Source organism: Pteronotus mesoamericanus, unplaced genomic scaffold, assembly GCF_021234165.1.
Source record: "Pteronotus mesoamericanus isolate MK-2021 breed Mesoamerican mustached bat unplaced genomic scaffold, CSHL_Meso_final contig_74, whole genome shotgun sequence".
Lineage (NCBI taxonomy): Eukaryota > Metazoa > Chordata > Mammalia > Chiroptera > Mormoopidae > Pteronotus > Pteronotus mesoamericanus.
In genome coordinates, this window is record NW_026555247.1 from 27238584 (window position 1) to 27260452 (window position 21869).

Here is a 21869-nt window from a genome sequence, read left to right on the forward strand (position 1 = left end):
AAAAAAAGGAAATTCTGATACCTGCTACAACATAGATGAACCTTGAGGACATTACGCTAAGTGAAATAAGCCGGTCACAAGAAGACAAATACTGTTGATTCCACACATGAGGAGTCTGGAGTACTCAGACTGACGGAGAGAAAGTAGGCTGGTGGTTGCCATGGGCCGCAGGGAAGGGGGAATGGGGAGTTACTGTTTTGTAGCTGCACAATTTCAGTTTTGTGATGATGGTCGCACAACAACGTGAGAGCACTTAATGCCACTAAACTGTACACCTAAAAATGGTGAAGATAATAAATTTTATGTGTATTTTACCACAATGAAATTTTTTAAAAATACAAGAAATGACAGGAAAGGATCAGCTGAGTTTAAGGCAATATTTATTCAATTTCCCTGTGATCACGTCTCCTAAGGCGTAAGGGGTGCTTCTTTGGAAAGGATACAGTTCCTCTGAAGGCCTTCTGTAGTTGGATTTTCGTTCAGAAATGCATCACAGTTGATGTGAATCTGTGGGCACTTATTCTGACACAAGCTCTTAATCACGAGGCGAACTCCTCTGCCTTACTGTCCTTGGTGAAACTCACGTCACTTCCAGTGGCAGCCTCTCCTGCAGCTGCTCTCAAGGTCCCTGGGTCACCCTGGCCTGGCCAAGCACAGTCAGAGTGGCCGTGGCGGGCTCCGCGCTCTCAGGCTGTCCTCTCAATGATGACTGCGATGCCTTGGCCTCCTCCAATGCAAGCCGATCCAACGGCGTATTTCCCGCCCCGGCGCCTAGGGAAGAACGCAGTGGCTGAAATCTACTCAATCTACTGAATTAAACAGATAATTAATTAAGTAGAATTACGAATGGTTACACTTGTATTATTTGTTTGCATTCAGCTCCTGGTCTCAGTATTTTCCTCAATCCTCATTATTAGTTTACAGTCATAACAGGGGAAAGAATTAGGAAAGCTGAATATTTCTATTAAAAAAAAAGTAGTGATGGAGAGCTGAGGACATGGGTGTCCCATCCACAGGATGGGGCTGGTTACAATTGTGAAATATAAGGCCTACTTCACGGGATACCAAGTGAAATTTAGAAGTTGGAGAGAGAGTAAAACCGGTCACTAAGCTCATAGACACTGGTAATCCAGGTTAAAAATAAGCACAACACGCCCAAATACAGGATGACAGCGGTGTCACCTGCCTGACTGCTTCTGTCCGCACAGGAGGAGATAACGATAGTCCGGGGCCTCCCGCAGTGCGGTGTGAAGGCCGGCCTGGCAAATCAGGCTGCGGCGTGCCGTGCTGGCCCGCAGCTGGCCCGCAGGCTCCTTGGCTGGTCGGGCCTGGACAAGGTCTAAGAAGACCAAGAGGAGGGGACTGGAGGGGAGTACAACGCAGAAAGCATTGATGGTCAGCCTGGTGCCTTCGCAGCCCTGCTGCGACTTGGATGCAGGGCCTGGCTGAACTACTCCTGGGAATAAACTTTTTGGGCCCTGTTTGAAGGGCGCTGTGGATGGAGGCTTGTCTAACCCTCACCATTCCAAGTGATTCCTGGGGCATGATTCGGAAAGCCAGGAATTCAATGCAGAAGTGCATCAGAAGCACGTCATGGGTCAGAACACTGCGGATTATATGCATTACCCAACGAAGATGAAGAGGCTTACAAGAAACAATTCTCTTAATACACAAAGAACAACATAACTCCAGACATGATGGAGGAGACATACAGGAACGCTCATGCTGCATTATGAGAGACTCTATTCTAGAGGACAGGCCGAAGGAAGGAGTTAAGAGGAAGAGGCGGAACGTCCTAAAATGTCTCTTGCCCAGAAGAAAAATCAGGTCACTTAGAAGAAGGAAAGCATCCTCAGAGCTCAGGAATGGGCTGCTGAGAGCTAGTAAACCAAACCATAGTTTTCTGTGGGGAGTTTTCAGATAAAGATAATAGTAAACTCACTGACCAAGCCAAACAAACAAACAAACAAACAAAGCAAAGCCTCGCTATGCTGTACAAAAGGAGTAGGGATAGGTGGTAACTGAGATAAACGGGAAGTTGAGAAGGGGGAGTAAACTTTCAGCCCTTTTGATTTATGCGTTTTATATTTTTATGGCACCTCAGAAGTTTTTCCTCAGGAAAGGCAGATAATTTAGAAACATTTCATGTCCCTTTCATAAAAGTTAGACTCCTTTAAAGTGCCATCTGTTTCCATTCCTCAGTCTCGACAGAATGACCTTGAGAGAACCGTCAGGAATTATTTTTGTGCACGTCACTCACTCATTTCAACTCCGTGAATCACCAAGTGAAATAAGAGTCCTATTTACCTTAACCTAACAGGGAGCCAGCGTGAGTCTCCAGCCTGACATATTTGGTTTCATTTGCAATTTTTCTACTAACAGGGCAAAATGGTCCAAAAGATGCAGGAGCAGAGGGAGAAGCTCTACTATCAAAATGGAAAAGTATCAGACACCCAGAAGGCTCCTCCTGGGACCCTGGAAACAGGGAAGGGAAAACTCAGCTCAGATACAAATCATCAGTTTGCTTAGGTTTCTTAGAAGACAGCATCCAGGTAAGAAGCCTCTCAGTATTTTCTCTGTTTTCTTAAATAATCTTATCTTAGGCACGCTGGTCCCCCAGGGAACACACAGCCAACACAGGACCAGCGCGCACCCCCAGGGCAGGGCCGCGAACAGGCCGGCGGACTCATCCACAGGAAGTCAGCTGCCAAGGGGAGCCCCAGGGGCTGGTTCCTGGTGAGAAGCAGCGCAAGGGTGATCCGAGGAAGAAGGAAAAAAATGTTGCATTGTTCAGGAGAAACCTAAATCCATGCATGTCTACAAAAGAGGCAAATCTGAACTGCAACAATTTCTAGCAAGTACCTTAATTCATGAACCAGGTGTGCGGTGATTCTTGATCCAGATGCTCCCAGTGGGTGACCCAAAGCAATGGCTCCTCCATTCACATTGGTTTTACTTGGATCAAGATCCAAACCCTTCTGAACAGCCAAGTACTGGGGAGCAAAAGCTTCATTCACCTTCAAAACAATGGAAACACTGATAAAAATCTTTATTCACAAACTGATTTTTAACTGAGAATTGTTCGGTGTCATTGATAGCTAGTTTTGCTGCTTTTCCCCCCCTATTTAAATTACCTCACAAGGTTATTTTATCTTTAGTGGTTCTCTGTAAAAAAGGTCAGGTGTGAAAATGGCATGCTAGGTCAAAGGCATCCTTTAGAGAAAAGAAGTCCTCAGTACTACTGTGCACGAACACTAGATGCCGTGGGAGACTGCAGAGCCCACGGGTTCTGGGGCTGGATGGGCGGTTCAAATCTTGGCTGCACCCATCTTCTTTTGCCCTCTCGTCGACTTCTAAATTTCAGGGGCTGGGGGGAGGACAAGACAGTTCTAGATTTGGCACCAGATATTGTTTTTCTATTAGGCCAAGTCTTTATTTGTGTTTTTTCACTTTAATTCATAAAAGAGGGTTAAAGTTACTTATTTCTCCCCCACTTTATATAGAAATCATTTCAGTTCAGCAAGCACATTTATAGTCTAAAATGTAATAGAGTGTTATCAGGTCCTAAGATTTTTCTAGGAATTTATACTTTAGTAGGAGAAATCAGCCTGTTTTAATTATTCAAATATAAAGAAAACATTTTAATCAAGTACAGAAAAGTGCCAACGTAAGTCATGTAATGAAAGTAGTAATTTTTTAGATGTGCATCATTTGGAAAGGCTAACAGTATTAAAATGAAAAGAGCTATAGAATACCAGCCTGAAGCCACTTATGCTGTAGGAGCTGGGGGTTTACTCATGTTGTAAAAACGTAGAACACTTACCTCTACCAAATCCATGTCCTTAAGGCTCAGTCCTGTTTTCTTCAGTGCCCCATTGATAGCGGGGACAGGACCTATATTAGAACAAAAATCGGTGCCATCTCATATTTATATATGTATCAAACTTTTCCATCTTTACTAAACAGGTAAAAAATGGGACAGTTGTTAGTAGCTACAAATCTTTCTACCTTGACAGCACACTGTTAGATGATGTGACAATAAAGAAACAAAAAATGAGACTGTGGGGAACAGCCGTTTCTGCAGTCAAACTGTAGATGACAAACTCACATGAGAAGTTCTTCCATGAATGGCTTTAATTAAGAGCTCCAACAACCAAAGGAGTCATGTATGGGATTCTGCAGTCATTTTTAGATCATACTTAATATCTAAAGCAGACTGAGTGCTCTCCTGGGATACAGACCACATTCATTCTTAGTATAGAAGTGATCATGCTCACACTCTGAATTTTCAGGCCCATTTGGGCAATGAGAAGAAATAGCAGCAGCCTCTCCATACAGGCCTAGCAGGGGAGGAAGCTGCGAGGTGCTGCAGGAAACACGGGTCTGAAGCATGGAGACATTTACAACTCCAACAGGAGGCAGAGAGTTTAAATAAAACATAAGCACCACTGAAGAACTATAAATCCACACAATAAAACTTTAGCTCCCAGATTTCTGATGATTACCAATGACAGTTTAACTTCAAAATAAATTCATTTTCCCCCCAAAAGGCAAAGAATATGACCAGGGATGAGTATCTACTTCTCTATCTATTCCAAAAGAATAAAATTGCCATATATGTCTAAAAAGAAAAATATGTAGTATGTTCTGTGGGATTCCAGTGGTCAAATATTCTGCAACAAGCTTCACAAATACAGCCAAGGTAAAATGGGAAATTAGTCTTTTATAAGAAAAGCATAATGCAATCTAAATGTAATTGATTTTGTCACCTAATTAAAATGCTTTTTAGACAACAGTCTGCAAATTGGTAGGGCCATGCTTTTCAATGTAAAGCACCAGTTCTGCACTGGCTACTGATTTAATACGGAATCTAATTCCAGATTCTCTTTGTATCTCTAAGGGATGAAAATGGGATGGGTAGTCAACTGTAGAGCATCAGCTACCCAGCATGGTCAGGGGAGGAAGTATCCTACTGACCAGGGGAAAGATACATAGAACGAGAGGGAGTAAAATCATTGTACACACCTCCCCTTAACCATTGTATCCACTTTCTGAGAGAGGTGCATAACCACAGTAAGTATGACTTTGTGTGTTCATGTGAACTCAGAATTGTTCCGGGCAATTGTAACAATATATTAGGCCACACTTGATTTCTAAAGGACTGTTCTCATACCTCTCTGCTCTTTACTGGGACTCCAGAAGGTGTAACATTCTTGTGGTGAAGAGAAGGCTTTATCTCTAGTCTTGGCTTCAACCTGGAACAGCCGTGTGACCTTGGTCACCTTTTCAGGCTATAAGCTTCCCATTAGAAGTGCTTTGAATTGGTTTTTAACCTTTTTCTTTATAAGCATCCTAAATCCTTTCTACCAATAAAGTCCAATAACAGATAGTTACAGCCACTCTGGCTGAAGGGGCCCAGAGTTCTGCCCAGCAACTGCCACCACTGCCGTCCCAGGGGTGGGGTGAGGGGAGTTCCAGGGCACGCCCTTCGCTAACAGTGTCCTTCGTCGGAGCTGTTCCTGTCCCTTTGAGTGCTGGCTTTCCTCCTTTTTCTGGGTCTGCGGCTACACTGCAGGGCTAAGGGCCACTATGTGTTGAATAACCGTGTAACTGAGGAACAGCTATTCTTAGAAATTAGATTGACGAATCCATCCCATCAGCTACTCAGTTATCTATTCTCCCTGCTACTCATCCCGTGTTCTTCATGCTGGTACCTTGTCTATTCCTGCATAACTGAGAGATGTGCTGTCTAGACGAAGGACACATTTGACACTGTGACAGTTGGCATACACATACAGCTTTAGCCAAGCCCAGAGGCAAAAAACAATCCCTCCGCAATGCATGCATTGTACTAGGGGGAAGCATCCAGGCCCTGGAGTGGAAGAAAGGCAACCTACGTTTCCTTGCTTACTCACTATTTTAATCAGAACCTATTAAATGAGGTTAAATGAAAAAGAACTCTAGAATAACTCCTTACCAATATCAGATAAATTTGACTGATCATCATCAAAACCATCTAGGTACACTGAAAAAACCCCATCTTCCTAGGCTCCGCCTTGCAGCCACTAAAGCAAACCCATGTGGGGAGTGGGCCGCAGGTGAATTTGGATGATCATGTGGGGCTTGGGACCGCGGCTCTAGACACAGAAGTGGTGAATGCCGTACCCGTATACAGACACAGCCAAACATCGGTTCTTGGACATCTTAATTATCAACCAAGTTGTTCATGGAAAAAATGTCTCAGTTGTCTGACAAATCTTTGGGTCCCAAGGACCCTTCCATGCTGATACCTGTATAATCAGCCACGCATCTCTCAGGCAAAAAACAAAGGAGAGTGGGTTTTCAAACCAATTACTTTTTTGGAACAAATCACTTTTTGAACCATTTTCTGGAACAAATTAAGGTCAAGAACCAAGGTTCCACTGTATTTAATTTTTCAAGCTACTTTCCATCTCTATGACAAAAGCTATGTTTTGCTGATAGAGGGTAGCTGAAAGCTAGTAAGTTTTAAGACTATAACAGAAAAAAGTTGACTTTTAACAGATGTTTGCATATTTACATAGTGTGCAGTTTTTGGTGACGTAATTTCCAACACAGTGATAGATGACAAGGTACAGGCATGCCAGCTTTCTTTCTTAGAAATTCTGTGCAGGACATGGCAGCCAATGTGTTGGGTATTAACTGAGTGCCCCATCAGCAAAAGGTAGGACCTGGAGGCTTACAGGGAAGGATCTTTGAGAAGGCAGGTCAGGCACAAGTCATCCCCTTTCTATCTTGGGATCTATTTCAAAAACCAATTTAGGCTCTGGCTGGTGTGGCTCAGTGCTTGGCCGCTAGACTGTGAACCAAAAGGTGACCAGTTCCACTCCTGGCCAGGGCACATGCCTGGGTTGCGGGCCAGGTCTCCACTTGGGGGAGTGCGAGAGGCAGCTGGTCGATGTTTTACACATTGATGTCTCTCTCCCTCTCCCCCCTTCTAAAAAAATGAAATCGTAAAAAAATTGTGTTAAAGAAGAAAAAACAATTTAGTAAAAAATGGCCTCATCTCACAGAAAAATCTCTGGACCTACCAAGAATCTGAATCTCCACCCTAGGGAAGGCTCTTCCTTGGGGTGTGAGGGGATAGATCAGAAACTCTGGGCACCACTTTTATTTTTGTGAGGTACCTGATTGTTTCCCTGTTCCCCCAGAGAATGACGACGGGAACTATTAAAATGCAGCATCCCCTGAGCTTTATAGGAGTACATTCAGCAGGATGTTTTTGTTCTAATTCGTACTCGTCCAGCTAGGACTATACATGCTTGTAGGAAGTTACAAATTGCCTGCTAGTACTTTGCAGTGGGGATCCATTGTTTATAATTCATTTTCCTATTAAGCCTTGGCTGAGACAGGTGAGTATTACTCTCACTTTCTGAGACAACAGAGTGAAAAGAGCACTTGACTCGAAGAGACCTGGAGCCACATCCTGGCTCCGTCACTCACTGGTTTGGAACTGTGTAAGGCAACCTCCCTAAGCCTCAGTTTCCTCATTCACTATGAAGTCTCACTTACTAAAGCTGGAAAGGTTAAATGAGATACATTAATGACCACACATAAAATACCTGACAGGGTGTTAATCTGCTCTACACACAGCCTTCTCTATTCTGCCCCATGACTTCTCCCATATCATTTTCTTTTATCTTGTCAGTATCTTGTAATTCTTCTCTGTTATTTTCTGTTAATTTTATTTTTTAAAAATTTTATTTATTTTTAGAGAGAGAGGAATGGAGGGAGAAAGAGAGGGAGAGAAATATCGATTGGTTGCCTCTTGTTTGCATCCCGTCTGGGACCAGACCCACCACCCACGCATGTGCCCTGACCAGGAATTGAACTGGTGACCTTTCGCTTTGTGGACAACGACCAACCAACTGAGCCACACTGGTCAGGGCTCTGTCTGTTAACTTCAAATATCTCGTATGTACAACAAGACATAATTACTACCCAGAGCAGTTTACATGGTCTTGGTTTTCCTACTGAGACTAACAGTTTTCCTTCAAGACTGGTAACCTTGATTTGGCTACTGTTTCTGGATCAGAATGCCCAAGAAGACCTATCTCCAGAAATATAATAGAACCAGGTTGTTTCACTACAAACTTACCAATACCCATGATAGAGGGATCACATCCGGACACAAAATAGCCCACGATTCTTGCCAGTGGTGTGAAGTTATGCTTTTTAACAGCATCTTCGCTAGCAATGATAACAACTCCAGCACCATCAGACACACCCTTGGGAACAAAAGCAGAAGGTTGTCTAGGGGGTAAAGAATCCAGTGGATCCCAATCTGAACTAATGGAGCAGTGCGATCAGGATGACGGCAGTACCTGGGAAGGAAGGCCATGCCCTGTGCCACCCGTACTCTGGTGGGTTAAAGAGATTGCTAAATCTAGGCGCAGAACACCACCTCACTATGGGAAAACCGGAAGGAATGTCAAGGAAAAGTTTGTTTCCACATATGGGTAGACATAAGGAGAAATCTGATGAACTGTGTACATGAGGAAGAAGAAAAGTATGAGAACGGAGATAGTAAGCCAGGTAGATTTCCTTCTAACATTCTGAAAAGACTAAGAAATTGAAAGTATTATATAAGGGCCCTACCTAAAATATTCATATTTTGAACTACAAAAACTGAAATTAATAAAATATGAACTCTATTAGTTTAAGCTAAATGACTAAAGACTATCATGAAAGTATCTAAAAGATACTGCACGATTATTTTGCATTGAGCACATCAGTAAGAGCTCAAGACAGTTGGCAACGCTACCTACCGATGCGTTCCCGGCAGTAACGGTTCCTTCTTTCTTGAACACCGGAGGAAGCTTGGTTAACTGCTCCAGGGTCGTTTGGGGCCGAGCATGCTCATCTACCTGCATTGTCTGTTTTCCTTTCTTTGTCTTCACCTCAATTGGTGCCATCTCATTGTTAAAGTAGCCAGCATCATTAGCTGAAATAATTGAAAGGCTATCATAAGAATAGGGGGAAAAAAAGAAAACAGGGAAAAAAACTAAAACATATCTTTTAATTTAATTTCTGGTCTACCCTTTCCTCACAGTGTGCTTTAATATAGGCCTTTATTACTTACATAATGTACCTTGCCTGTTGGGGGATTTACTATATTGTCGTGCTTCTAGGCAGATGCAGTCTGCACCTTTTTATCTATTTATTACCTTTTTAAAAATTATTATTTTGATTTTATTTTCTTAACTATTCTTTTTTTTTTTTTTTTAAGAAGGCACTGCTGGAATCTTAGCAGTATTTGTCTATTATCTACACATGCAATGACATAAAGTGGATTTAACTGCCCTTTTTTAAACTTCTGTGGGTGCAATAAGAAGTAATCAAAAAGTTACCAAGTCGTACAACAATAATGTATTGCAACATACACTTAAAAGTTTAAGAGGGCAGCTCTCATGTTAAGTTTTCTTAGCACACTAAGAAAGTTACCAAGTTGCCCTTGTCACCAAGTGATCTATGCCTGAAATTTAGTGACAAGCAACATGAAGAAATCATATGAGTGATTACTGATATAGTTCTAAGTAAAACATCTTACCTACTTCCACCGCTAATGCCTACAGAGGACTACAGTAATCCAAAGCTTCAAAAATAGGATGTGTCAGGAGTAGTACCATCTTAACTTTGCTGGTGATTTACAGCAGGGTACACATTTCCCTTAGCTGGTTTTCACAGCAACTCTATTAGAAAAATTGGGATGGCAAATACTTTTTATCTCTAGCATATTTATCTCTATTTTACAGATGCTCAGTAAATAAATGACTTCACTGAGGTAAGATAACATGTATGTGGCAAAACTAGAAATAGAACTGATAACTTTTTACCTCTAGGCAACACTCTTCCGTTTTATGTAAATATGTAACTAAAAACACAGAAGATAAGATGGACGGCATCAGCTCCATTCCACTTATCCCTCCTATGTGCCAAGATGGACTTTATCCTCACTATTCTAAGTAAATAGTTAATACCCTAAATGAGAGTATCCATTTGTTTATGAGTTTAATTTTAAAAATCTTTTTCGGAAGACTAACAAATTTCAACCGACCATCCTGAGAGGAGAACTACTGTCCCGCTGCTCCTCTGAACCGGCGGGAGGGCAGTGCGCGGCCTCCGCCAGGGCGCGGGGCGGGCCTGGGCCTCGCGCTGGGCCTGCGCGTCCAGCGCAGTGATTCTCATTAGGATTGGGAGGGGGCGGCACAGAAGGACACCCAGTGGGCCTTCCAGACGCACCTTCCCCTCCTGTGAATACAGCAAGCCTTGTGGAGGAGGACACCCTTTCTGGCCCAGGAGCCATCGCCTCCAGCAGGGCGCGTCAGAGCCCTCAGAGCGCCTTACTGACAGCAGCGCCACGATGGGCAGGACCAACAAACAATGCCACTTTTTAAGGAGCACTGACATATTTATTTAAAAAGAAAAGTCCCCAGTTAATGTTGCAATCATTCATCGGATATCTAAAAAAGAAATGGCGCTTTCAAAAGGTTTAATTTTAAACTAATGTTATTATATGATCATTATCTGAAAAGAATCTTTCCTACAGTGTTTTAAATTGAGGTAAAATTGACACATAACATTACACTAGTTTCAGGTATAACAACATAAATCGATATTTGTCTCTACTGCAAAATGATCACAACAATAAGTCTAGTTAACATCCATCACCAGGAGAAAGTTACAAAAAACCGTTTTTTCTGTAATGAGAACTTTTAAGATCTATCTTAGCAACTGTCAAATATGCAGTACAGTATTAACTATAGTTACCATGAGGTACATTCTATACCCAGAACTGATTTATTTTATAACTAAACATTTGGACCTTTCGACTCTCTTCCCCCATTTCACTTATTCCCCCCACAACATAGTTCTTTTTGTTCCAAATATGTGTAATATCCACTTTCACTGACCAGCTTTCCACCTCTGCTGTGACTGCAGGGCGTATTTGTCACAGTCTTCTCTGCTTATGTTATGTTTTGAAGCAAGATTCTCTGCAGTAATTCCCATGGGGAGCTGGACATGCTGATCTGTTAATCCTGCCCACAAAGAATCTTCCAGCTATTAAAAGACATTAATAATAAAGTGATTTCTTAAAGCACATCCTTTGAGTGTAATATGCTATAATTTATTTAAATAATTAACAGTAAACAATAAACAAAAGTAAAATTAGGTTTTCTCATAGCATTATTACTACTACCATTAATATTTGGTTCTGGCACATTTAAAAAACATCCAGTGACATAATAAAATGACACATTCTCCTCTCTCTCTAAATGTGGGGTTCTAAAGAGTGCTGACAGTGTTGAATGTGCAGGGCGAGAACACAGGAAGTTATTCTACAATCAGAACCCCTCAAGGTTACATTTTGTAAGAGACCCCACACTGAGTCCTCACGCAACAGGTCCCTGCAGCCACCTCTGCAACCCACAGTCAGGAGCTCCGTAGGAAATGGCCCGTCTGCGCTCCTTTTTCATCCTGTGCCCTCAAGAGATAGGAACAGCGGATCCTATCCGTCCCTGCGCAGTGGGAAAGAACCTCGGACAGGCTTCCTGAGTAACAGAACGCTAAGGTCGTCATTTATTCTCCCGTTAGCCTCTGGTAAGTGTGCCTCATCCGTTTCTTCCACACTGCCTCACCTTTTGGGCCACTGACCTATCTTTCCAAAGGTTTCCTTAACTATATTGGGCATCTAAAACTATCTCATCTTTTCTAAGTCTTACTCCTTTCAACTTTCAAAAAGGCCAGGTGAGCAACTGGATGAACAGTGTAAATCAACAGAAAAATGCTAAGAATATAAAACACCATTAGCTCTTTAATATGGGAAGGAGAGCATACTATTTATCACTCTTTATCAGGACTATCATTCTTCTGTTGTAGCTTTCAAAGGTGAAAGGATCAGCTTTTATCTGACTGATATGGGACAATATACTCCATATTCAAAGAGAATGTTTTCTGTGATTAAGAAATCTATTCAATGGAGATTGCTCCAGAAATAAAACTTTCATAAATCATGGTAAAGATTTAATTACTTGGTTTACTAATTATTCAACCTTTGCCTATCTTTTGATCTGCTTTTCCCTTACTCCATTTCCCCAAAGTTTAATTCCACGACCAGAGGCGTGCTAAGATGCCTTAATTTTATGTGGCTTAAAATGTCAAAACTGACAACCAAAAGAGTTTTAAAATGCTTTACAAAATTCAAACCATTTATATCTTGCTAATCCTCTACTAACAGAATTGGTTTCAAAATTAGTTTTCTCTCCCTCAAAATGGTGATATTAAAATTATTAGTGTAATAGCTTGAGAAATAATTTTTAAAATTTTAATGGTTCCAACCTTGAGATCTGATCCAAACTTGGTTCCAAAACGCACATTCCGGACACAGTAGGGAGCCTGGCTCATGTTTTCAGTTCCTCCACACAATACAACTTCAGCATCTTTAACACAAATTTCCTATTTAAAAATAAATGAACAACAAAAAACCCTTTTATTGTGACAAAAGTTCATATTAAAAAGTATGTGTTAAGCAGTGAATTAACATTAAGTCTAATAACTATCCTTGCTTACAGTATTTTAAAAGGAAATACTTTAAAGTAATCTTAAAGCAAATGCTAAAGTATCCATCCTCAAAACACAAGGGGGAAAAAAAATTAACAGTCTTCAATCATTTGTGCACAGGTAACAAATCCTACCTGCTTTTGGCTAAGGAATGGTAATTCTTAACTCAATACAAATCTTAAAAATCTGCAGATATCGTCTGGCATAAATGTATAGACTGCCAGCAAATAATAAAGAACAAACCCTTTAAAAAGGCAAAAGGAAAATTTATTCTATTAATGGATGAATATGAAGGACACCACAGATTTAAAAGAACTGTTAAGCTAGGGGGCTCATAAAAAAAGAACCCATTTCATTCTTTCAACTCTTTCCAATATTTGGATTTCTCAGAAAAGAGGCAAATCACAAGCCTCCAAGAGCCTGATGTTTGAAATGATTGCTGGGAAAATCAGGATCACTATTCAAGATATATTGTTATAGAAGTAATTTATGCTTTATAAACTATCTGTATTTTTTAATTTTATAATGCTCAAAGGGACAAATCTATTTGCCCAATTATCCCTTAAAAAGGCCATAGTAGTTTGTACTTCTACTAACAGTATCACTTAGTTCCTTTTTATAAAATACATTTCTGGTCATCTAAATTCTCCAAGTCTCTTTCTGGTCTTACAGTCTTTACTCCGTGTTTCAAATTGCCTCACAGACATGGGTTTAAATTCTGCCTCTAAGACTGAGTATCTTTAATGCCTTTAATAATCAGTTTCCTTGCTTATAAAATGGGAGTAAAAACAGGCCTTGCCTCATAGAATAGTTGTGAAAATTAAGTGATATATAGAATGTAATGATTAGTCTCACATAAGCAATGTAATGAGTGTGAAGATTAGCTTCTTTAAAAATTGTGATTAAAAATACATACGATAATATTCACCACTTTAACCAATTTTAAGCACACAGTTCATTAAGTATATTCACATCACTGTGCAACTACCATCCCTCTCCAGAAGCCTTCACCTCCCCAAACTGAAACTCTGTCCCCATTAAACACTATCTCCCCCTCGTTGGCAACTACCACTCTACATTCTGCCTCTGTGGATTTGACTGCTCTTCATACAGTGTTTATCCTTTCGTGACTGGTTTGTTCCATTTAGCATAATATCTTCAATATTGGTTATTAGTTTTTAAGAAATGATTTCCTTTCTGTGAATATTTTCCCAAATATCAAATACTGACCTCTCTTAATAAACATAAATAAAAATGTACAGTGTTATATTAAGTGGGTCATTTTCTCTAATAGCTTTTAACACATTTCTGAGAATTAAATATAATTAATATTCGCCCATACCTGACATCCACTCACAACGGACTGGAAACCAGAGCCGCAGAGCCTATTAAGAGTGAGGGCCGGGATCTCTTTTGGGATACCCACACGCAGGCCGACATGCCTGGCCAGGTACGCAGCATCTGCAGAGCTCTGGGACAGAGGGAAAAGAGAAAGAACTTCCCCTAGAAATCCAGGAATTAAGGACAAAATATATGGAAATGTCAGCAATCTATCAAAAATTATAAACTATATGGCTGTAAGGTGGACCACAATGCATACAGGCACAGCATATTTCCTATAATAAATGTGTTTATGATTTAACTAAAAAACTATAATTTGGTCTATAGGTTTTTAAACCTACTAAGTAGGAGAATCCTTATATTATGTCATCAATAGAAGACAGAAATTTCTAACAGTACAACTGTGTAAAATGGAATCGGCCCCCTCAAAGTGGTACGTTCCGTAACAGACCAGCATCTGAGCCTGCACACGGGATGACCTGGAAAGCTTTGTTTACGAAACGATGCTCAAGCTCCTCACAAAACCAATTAAACCAGAAATGCTGAAGGCGGTGCACGGGCATCCGTGATTACAGTAGTCCCTGTTAATGGCAGTTTCGCTTTCTGCAGTTTCAGTTAACCATGATCAGCCGCAGCCTGAAAATATTAAATGAAAATTCCAGAAATAAACATAGTTTTAAATTGCACGCGACATCTCTCGCCTGTGACCTGAACTATGACTCTGTCCGGCGTCTCCACGCTGCGTTCGCTCCCCGCCCGTTGGTCACCCAGCGGCTGCCTGGACCGGCGGGCGGCGGGGTTGCAGGGCTTGCGTGCAAGCCCTGCTCAGGTGCTCAGTTTACTCATTAATGGCCTTCACGTGCGAGAGTAGTGATGCTGGCAACTCAGATATGCAAAGAAGCCATACAGTGCTTCCTTTAGGTAAAAAGGTAAAGTTTTTTACTCAATAAGGCAAGAAAAAATCGTATGCTGAAGTTACTGGGACCTACAGTAAGAACGAATCTTCATTCCATGAAACTGCGTAATTTATAACTTAAACTTGATCATAGGTATGTATGTATAGAAAAACACGTAGTATATGTAGGGTTCAGTACACTCTGCGGTTTCAGGCATCCACTGAGCATCTTGGAACATATCCCTTGAAAACAGCAGGGGACCCCTGTCCTTTAACAAAAAGATTTTATTGAATTTATTGGGGTAACATCGGTTAATAAAATTATATAGGTTGTAGGTGTACAAGTCTATAACACATGATCTGTACATTGTATTGTGCGCTCACCACTCCCCGTGAAGTCTCCTTCCATCACCATTTATCCCCCTTTACCCCCTCCTGCCTCCCCCCTTCCCTCTTGTAATCACATGCTGCTGTATCTGTGAGGTGTCTTTTCCCCCTTGCTCGCCTTTTTCATCCAGCCCCCAACCCTGGTCCCCTATGTCAGTCTGCTCTCTATCTTTTCAGTCTGTTTCTATTTTGTTTGTTAGTTTACTTTGTTCATTAGATTCCACGCATAAGCAAACCGAGGCTGAGGCCTGCTCACCTAGGGAGGGGACAGATGAACAACGAGTCAGGAGACTAAGAGGTGCCTCCTAAACTTAAAAATGCATACTGGAGCCTTCTGTTAAAACGGGGTTCTCCATCAATAGCTCTAGGACTGCATCAAATTCTGAATTTCTAGATATTTCCCTAATGAAGCAATGTTGCTGTTCCAAGGACCACACTTGGAATAAGAAGGAAAAGAAGTCACTTAAAAATAAAATAGCAACATTTAGTGTAGAGAGAGCTAAAGTAAATTTGATAAAATGTGAAGAATTGGCTCTCTAAGGTAAAAAGACCTTAGGGTGTTCACTGTCCTGTTATCTTTCTTTCTTTCTTTCTTTCTTTTTTTTTTTACTTTTTTGCTTGAGTTTGCTACACTCCTTAGGTGGGTAGAGAGAACTAATTACCTTCAAATAAGTCAAGGAAATTAATCTATTTAGAAGAAAAACATCGAATTATTTTGTTCGACTCCTAAAACCAATATAATGCTATATGTCAATTATACTTCAATACTTCTGGGAAAAAAAAAACAGCCAAAAATGAAATTTATCCCAAATTAGATAGATATATACTTTCCAGAATATATGCTCCTTTGAAGTATGCATGTCTTGCTTTTAGAATCAGAGGGTTACTCCAAGTATAAGTACCTTTAACTATTAACCGATCCACCATTAGGACAGATAAAGGAGTTCTTTTTTAAAAGTGGTAAAATAAAGCAACAGGAACGAACCCCACCCTCTGATCTACTAACCTGCATGACATTGCCTACAATGACGCTGTCGACAGTCTCAGGTGATACTTTGCCAGCAGACAAGGCCGCCCTGGCAGCGAATTCGGTCAAGTCGGTAGCTGTGAAGTCTTTCAGAAGACCCCCATACGCTCCAAACGGTGTCCGCTTAGCAGCGACGACAAATACACCTGTTGCAAGGAGGAGAGATTTGTAAGCAGTCATAGCTTAGTCGGTATCCCTTAACATGCTTTCAATAATCTCACTGTGAAACATTATTATAAAGTACAGTTTTCAATTAGATAATTGAAAATCTTTGCATATACCAGGTCTCCCCAAACTGAGCACTCACTTCCACATGGGTCTTATCAAGAAACCACGGAACTTTTAACAATGGATTTGTGCCCAGATATTGACCTGTAATTGAGACCATTCAAACTTATATCACTATTGGTATTTAAGTGTAATCCCCCTATTTATTTTGGTGATCTCTTTTTCATAGAACAAACTAACCCTACCCTAAAATTAAATCTCAGCTTCTCCTTTTCTTACGGTTGAGAAATTTACAGTCTAAAAGAATGTTAAGCACAACATACAGAAATATAATTTGGAAGAGATCTAGTTCTTTACAGCTACAATACTCAAATATTTATAAAAGACCATAAATATTAGTTTGGTGCATTATGGAGAGAGTAAAAAGATTAGTGGTTGCACGACGGTGGGAGGGGGGAGGAGGGATGAATAGGTGGAACACAAGGGAATTTCAGGGCAATAAAGCTACTTTTTATCCTACTGTAATGGTAGATACATGGCATTATATACATTTGTCAAAACCTATAAAATTGTACAACACACAAAGTGACCCTTAACATAAACTATTGACTTCAGTTAATAATAAAGTATCAGCATTAGCTCATCAATTGTAACAAATGTACCACACTAATTGTTAGGTGAAATGATTCTGGTACTTAAAGTGACTGAGGTGGGCTCCTATCACCTGAAGGCAATATTCTTGCATAGATAAGTGGGTCCATTAAGTTAATTACTGTTTTGGAGTGTACAGGTCTTACTAAGCCCATGCCATGAAACTCCAAGACACCTGTGTAAGCCCATGGCTTTGGCTACAAGCCACCTGTGTAAGCGCTCCTGCCACTTGGCTAAATATAACAAAGCCCCACCCCTTTCTTGGGTGTGGAGTTCCACCATCTCACTGCTAAGGTGCTGCTTCTGTCGGTAAGTTCCCTTAAACTCTCCACCTAATTTTGGAGTTGCTGCCTCCTTCCACAGTCTCTTAGCCTTGGATAACTTTCTCAAAACTAATGTAAAATGTTAATAATAGGAGATACTGGTGTGGGATAAGATATGACTATTGACTTAACAGAAACAATGAAGGTTAATTTCATGTGTTTCTCCATAAATGTCCTTTCATGAGTTTCTCCCTGTGCTTCAAATCTAAGAGGGCATTTTTGTGTGGGAAGGTACTAACGGTGAAATATGAGCTATCTACAAAAGAGCATGAGTGGGAAAATAACAATGAAAGTGAGATCTGCCCCTTATATCACTTCTGCTTACTTGTGCTTCCAGACTGTAAAGGTTAGCCTGAGTAAGACTAATATTGAAATATGATTATTTTGAATGGGAAAATGCTATCAAATATAGTTTTAAAATAATCTGGAATGTGTAGGTATAAAGACTAAACAATTTAAAGGATTGTTTTTCTTGTAATTTCATAATCTGGATATCATATCAATGATTATTTGATTTGATGCCAATTTTACGTGGTTGATAAAAGGTCTAAAATGTAACCACCTTTAACACCAAACTAAAATCTTCTTTATTTTAAAAGGCCTTTGCTCCGGCCTGGTGGCTCAGTTGGTTGGAGCTTAAGGGGACTGGAGGTTCGATTCCCTCTGGGCGTACATTTCTCTTTCACATCAATGTTTCTCTTTCACATCAATGTTTCTCTTTCTCTCTCCACCCCCCTCTAAAATCAATAAAACATCCTGGGATGAAGATTTTTTAAAAAAAGCTTGAAAATTCATAAAGATTTCCAAAAACTGAAAGACAGCACAAAGACATTAGAGTACAGTGGGTCTAAAACATCAGGAAAGGGCCTGACAAGGGGGCTAGTGTGGCCGCAGAGAAAAAAACAACACTAGAAGAGAAACAGAATTCTGCCTGCCTTTTTATAAAATTGTTAGATAAATATTGATTTGTAATTAGAGCAACTGCAGACAGCAACTAAGACAAATGAAGGAAAACCGCTACTTATTGCATCCATTTCAGTTTCAGGATTAAAGTACTGGGTTGGCCAAAGAGTTCTTTGGTTTTTTCCAAGAGGGTTCTAGTGGTGCTTAGTTGTCTTTAACTTCATTCCAAACGGTTTTGTTAGATTGTATTGTGACAGCTGTCATAACAGCGTGCATTTAAAAAGAGACCTTATCAAAGCTGGTGAATTTTTGTGTAGCCATTTTAATATTAAAGATGGAAGAAAATGTACATTTCAGTGTATTATGCTTTATTATTTCAAAGAAGGAAAAAATGCCGCTGAAAGGCAAAAAAAAAAAAAAAAAGATTTGCGCAGTGTATGGAGAAGATGTTGTGACTGACTGAACATGTCAAAAGGGGTTTGAGAAGTTTCTTGTTACTGCTGACATTTTGGCCAAATAATTCTTTGCTGTGGGGCTGTCTTACGCATTGGAAGGTGTTTAGCAGCACCCCTGGCCTCCACCCAGTAGAAGCCAACAGTGGGAGACAGCTGATATACTCAAAACACCCAAATCAATAAAGTTATTGGTAAAAATGAAGAGTGTGTCTTTTATTTTATGGAAAAAACTAAATGGACTTTTTGGCCAACCCAATAATTTGGCAGCCCTGCCTAACTGCCTGGAGGCGCCACGCAGGCATTCCTAACAAAGCTAATGAGCAGTAAGAGAACAAACAGTTGTTAGGTGCAACCCCCTACCAAACTCGGGGATGGGCATTAGTAAAAAACGGGGATTGGTCCTTGTGGAGCATAACCTGGTAAGTTCAGTCATGCTCCCATTCAGATGTGTCCTTTTCCCTACAATAATCAGTCACATGTTCTCTCTTACCCACTAGTACCGCAAGCAGCTGGCCTGCTACTAGAGAGAAGTGCGCATCTGTGATGGATTCTATCTAGCCAATAACAATTGCTAGTTAAAGCTTAAGGCTTGGGTTGTAGTCACAGCCACTAATTTCCTGCATCCTTATAGACAAGATATTTTAACTTTCTGGATATCAGCATCCTCATCTGTTAAACAGGAAAATGGGCAAAAATATGATCACTAGTTCTAACACCATAGTAAACTGTATCACAAATTTATATACTTATATTTCCTTAATACAGGTATTTCCCTTACTGGGCTTTTCAGAGGGGTCTGTATTATAAGAAAAGAGTAAGAAACTACTAATTGCTACACAGATAAGTCATAAAAAAGATTTTTGTTTTAAAGATGCTCATTACAATGCAGTTTTAAGTGAATTGGGTTTTTTTGAACACCTTGTCCAAAAAAAAAAGTTAATGTGCTGTTTTACCAATTAAATATAGTAAATTCAGAGTTGGAAAGACAGTCATTGGACAAGTTACACCCAATTGTAGGAAATAGGATACATTACATTGCATCTCAATACCAGTTTTTCACTTGAACTGTGCACATGCCATTTTGGCTCTTCTGCGCTAGAATCCCCTGTCCCACGGCCTACCTAACGTCTCCACCTGAGTGCCTAAATCTTCCCTTCCAAATCTATTCTTTCCCTAGCTTTACTCACTCTGTAAGAGGTACCATTATGAACATAATTCTTCAAACCACAACCTAAAGTCACTCTTGATACTCCCTTCTCTTCACCTGCCACCTATCCCTATCACCAAGTTGTATCAAATCCATCTCCAAATCTATCTCCTCACCCCTCCCTCTTTTCCCCTAACTCCTTTGCAACCTCCCCTTCCCCCAGTCGGATTGAAACTATCATCTGTTGTGGCTTGTTCCTCTGCAACGGATTCTTAAATGGTCTTAAATTCTTCTGGCAGTTTCCACTCTGCCCTGCTCAGGAAATCCGGGCAGAGTGGAAATCAGGTTCTGTTATTTCCCTACTTGGAAGTTTTCTTTTGCTTCCCCCTGAATTTAGAATAAAACCCACTTCCAGGCTTCACAGGTCCTACCGGGCTCTGACCGCCGCAATGCTGGTTCTCAGATCCTGTTTAGCGTTTCCCTGCCTCGGGGCCTTGGTCTATCAAGTGGGCTACATGAATGTTCTTTGAAGGACACAGAAAATAAGGATAACCTTTCATATCCTTAAAACTAAAATTCCGTTGAGTGCGACCATTTGTTATGTAAAGGTGGGTTTATATAATTTTTTTAAAAGTTAATAACCCTAGAATTTATGTACTTAAGTGACTGCACTTTCTGGGAGTCACTCAAAGAAATGGAAGGGAAAGGTAGTTAAGGCAGGTCTTGCAACAGAACGCCACCAAGCATTTTAGGGGAACAGGTCGCTCAGGCGACTGAAAGCGAATGCCCCGCAAACCCGACCCACGCCGGGACCGAGGCCGCGGCCACCTTACTCCTCTGCGACGCACCCCGCCCCGCCATCCCAGGCTGCCTCGGGTCCAGGGCCCCGCTCATTTTCCAAGGGATGACCTCGAACTGGGTGGGTCACAACCGCACCAAGCAGGGGAATGACCTCCAATCAGAAGCGAGCAAACCGTGGTCTCAAGTCCCAAATGCAAACTGCACTGAAGTCACTGTCGGTAGTGCCTTACAAGTATGTAAAAGTATGTTTTCACCTTAAACAATTTTGGGTTGGGTGTTTTTAAGTCCCCTTTATTGCTGATGAGACTTAACTGTAAACCCAGGACCCCCAACGCCCCGCTGAGACCGGACGCGAAATCGCGCTTCAGGAGGGCAAGACAGACAGGGGCGAGGAGAGGCGGGATGAGAGGCTCACCTCGGAGAAGAGCCATGACGGCGGTGAGAGCCGGCAGCACAGAGTATCGCCTCGGTGAAGCCGAATGGCGGTGGCCGTCTCCCGGACTTTAAGAGCAGGGGGCGGCGCCTGCGAGGTCACATCCCCTGCCCTTTCACCTACTTCCGCTCCGTGAGGCTCCAGCCTGCCTGGTCCCCCAGGGTGGGGAACCCTCCACCCCCACCCTCGCTCCCGCCATCTCAAGCGCGTTCCTGTCGAGTTGGTTTTTCTCCTCACATCATCGTTTTTGAAGACTTCATCAGTTTACAAATCGAGAGAATGATTTGACTCTACCCTATCCATCCTATCCCTGGCCTCTATAAAGAACCCCACCCCGGCCCCTCAACAGGTCATTAATGTTTCCTTTCGTTCCACCTGCGAATTTTTTTTTAAGCATTTATTTTTTTTATCTTTAGAGAGGGGAAGGGAGGGGAAAGGAGAGGGAGAGAAACATCCATATGTGGTTGCCTCTCCCGCGTCCCCTTCTGGGGACCTGGCCCGCAACCCAGGCACATGCTCTCACTGGGAATCGAACTGGGAGGGTTCGCAAGTGGGCACTCAATCCACCGACCCACACCAGCCAGGGCTGCCTGCCAATTTGCTTAAACGTTGGACTAGACAGACAGATGGACACTACCGTGGAAAATGTGGGTTTGAGGGAGATGGGGGCCCCCCCGG

The 21869-nt window shown here is 41.4% G+C and overlaps 1 protein-coding gene and 1 pseudogene across 1 annotated transcript; one reads left to right on the forward strand and one right to left on the reverse strand.

Annotated features, from left to right (window-relative positions):
• Window positions 1-363: 363 nt before the first annotated feature.
• On the reverse strand, window positions 364-21278 carry ACAA2 (acetyl-CoA acyltransferase 2). Its single transcript, XM_054583629.1, has 10 exons — window positions 21174-21278; window positions 16230-16396; window positions 13943-14071; window positions 12379-12495; window positions 10953-11100; window positions 8808-8983; window positions 8138-8267; window positions 3824-3894; window positions 2863-3017; window positions 364-771 (listed from the first exon to the last, which is right to left on the reverse strand). Exons 1-10 carry the CDS (start codon window positions 21187-21189, stop codon window positions 687-689), a joined length of 1194 nt encoding a protein of 397 aa, XP_054439604.1. The 5' UTR covers window positions 21190-21278; the 3' UTR covers window positions 364-686.
• LOC129078714 (60S ribosomal protein L5-like) lies at window positions 1018-1884 on the forward strand (annotated as a pseudogene).
• Window positions 21279-21869: the final 591 nt, after the last annotated feature.

Coding starts and splice junctions, on each gene's coding strand:
- ACAA2 (XM_054583629.1), bottom strand. Junction 3,018..3,823: donor AGGACATGGATTTGGTAGAG/GTAAGTGTTCTA, acceptor ATTGTTTTGAAG/GTGAATGAAGCTTTTGCTCC. Junction 772..2,862: donor CACCTGGTTCATGAATTAAG/GTACTTGCTAGA, acceptor GTTCTTCCCTAG/GCGCCGGGGCGGGAAATACG.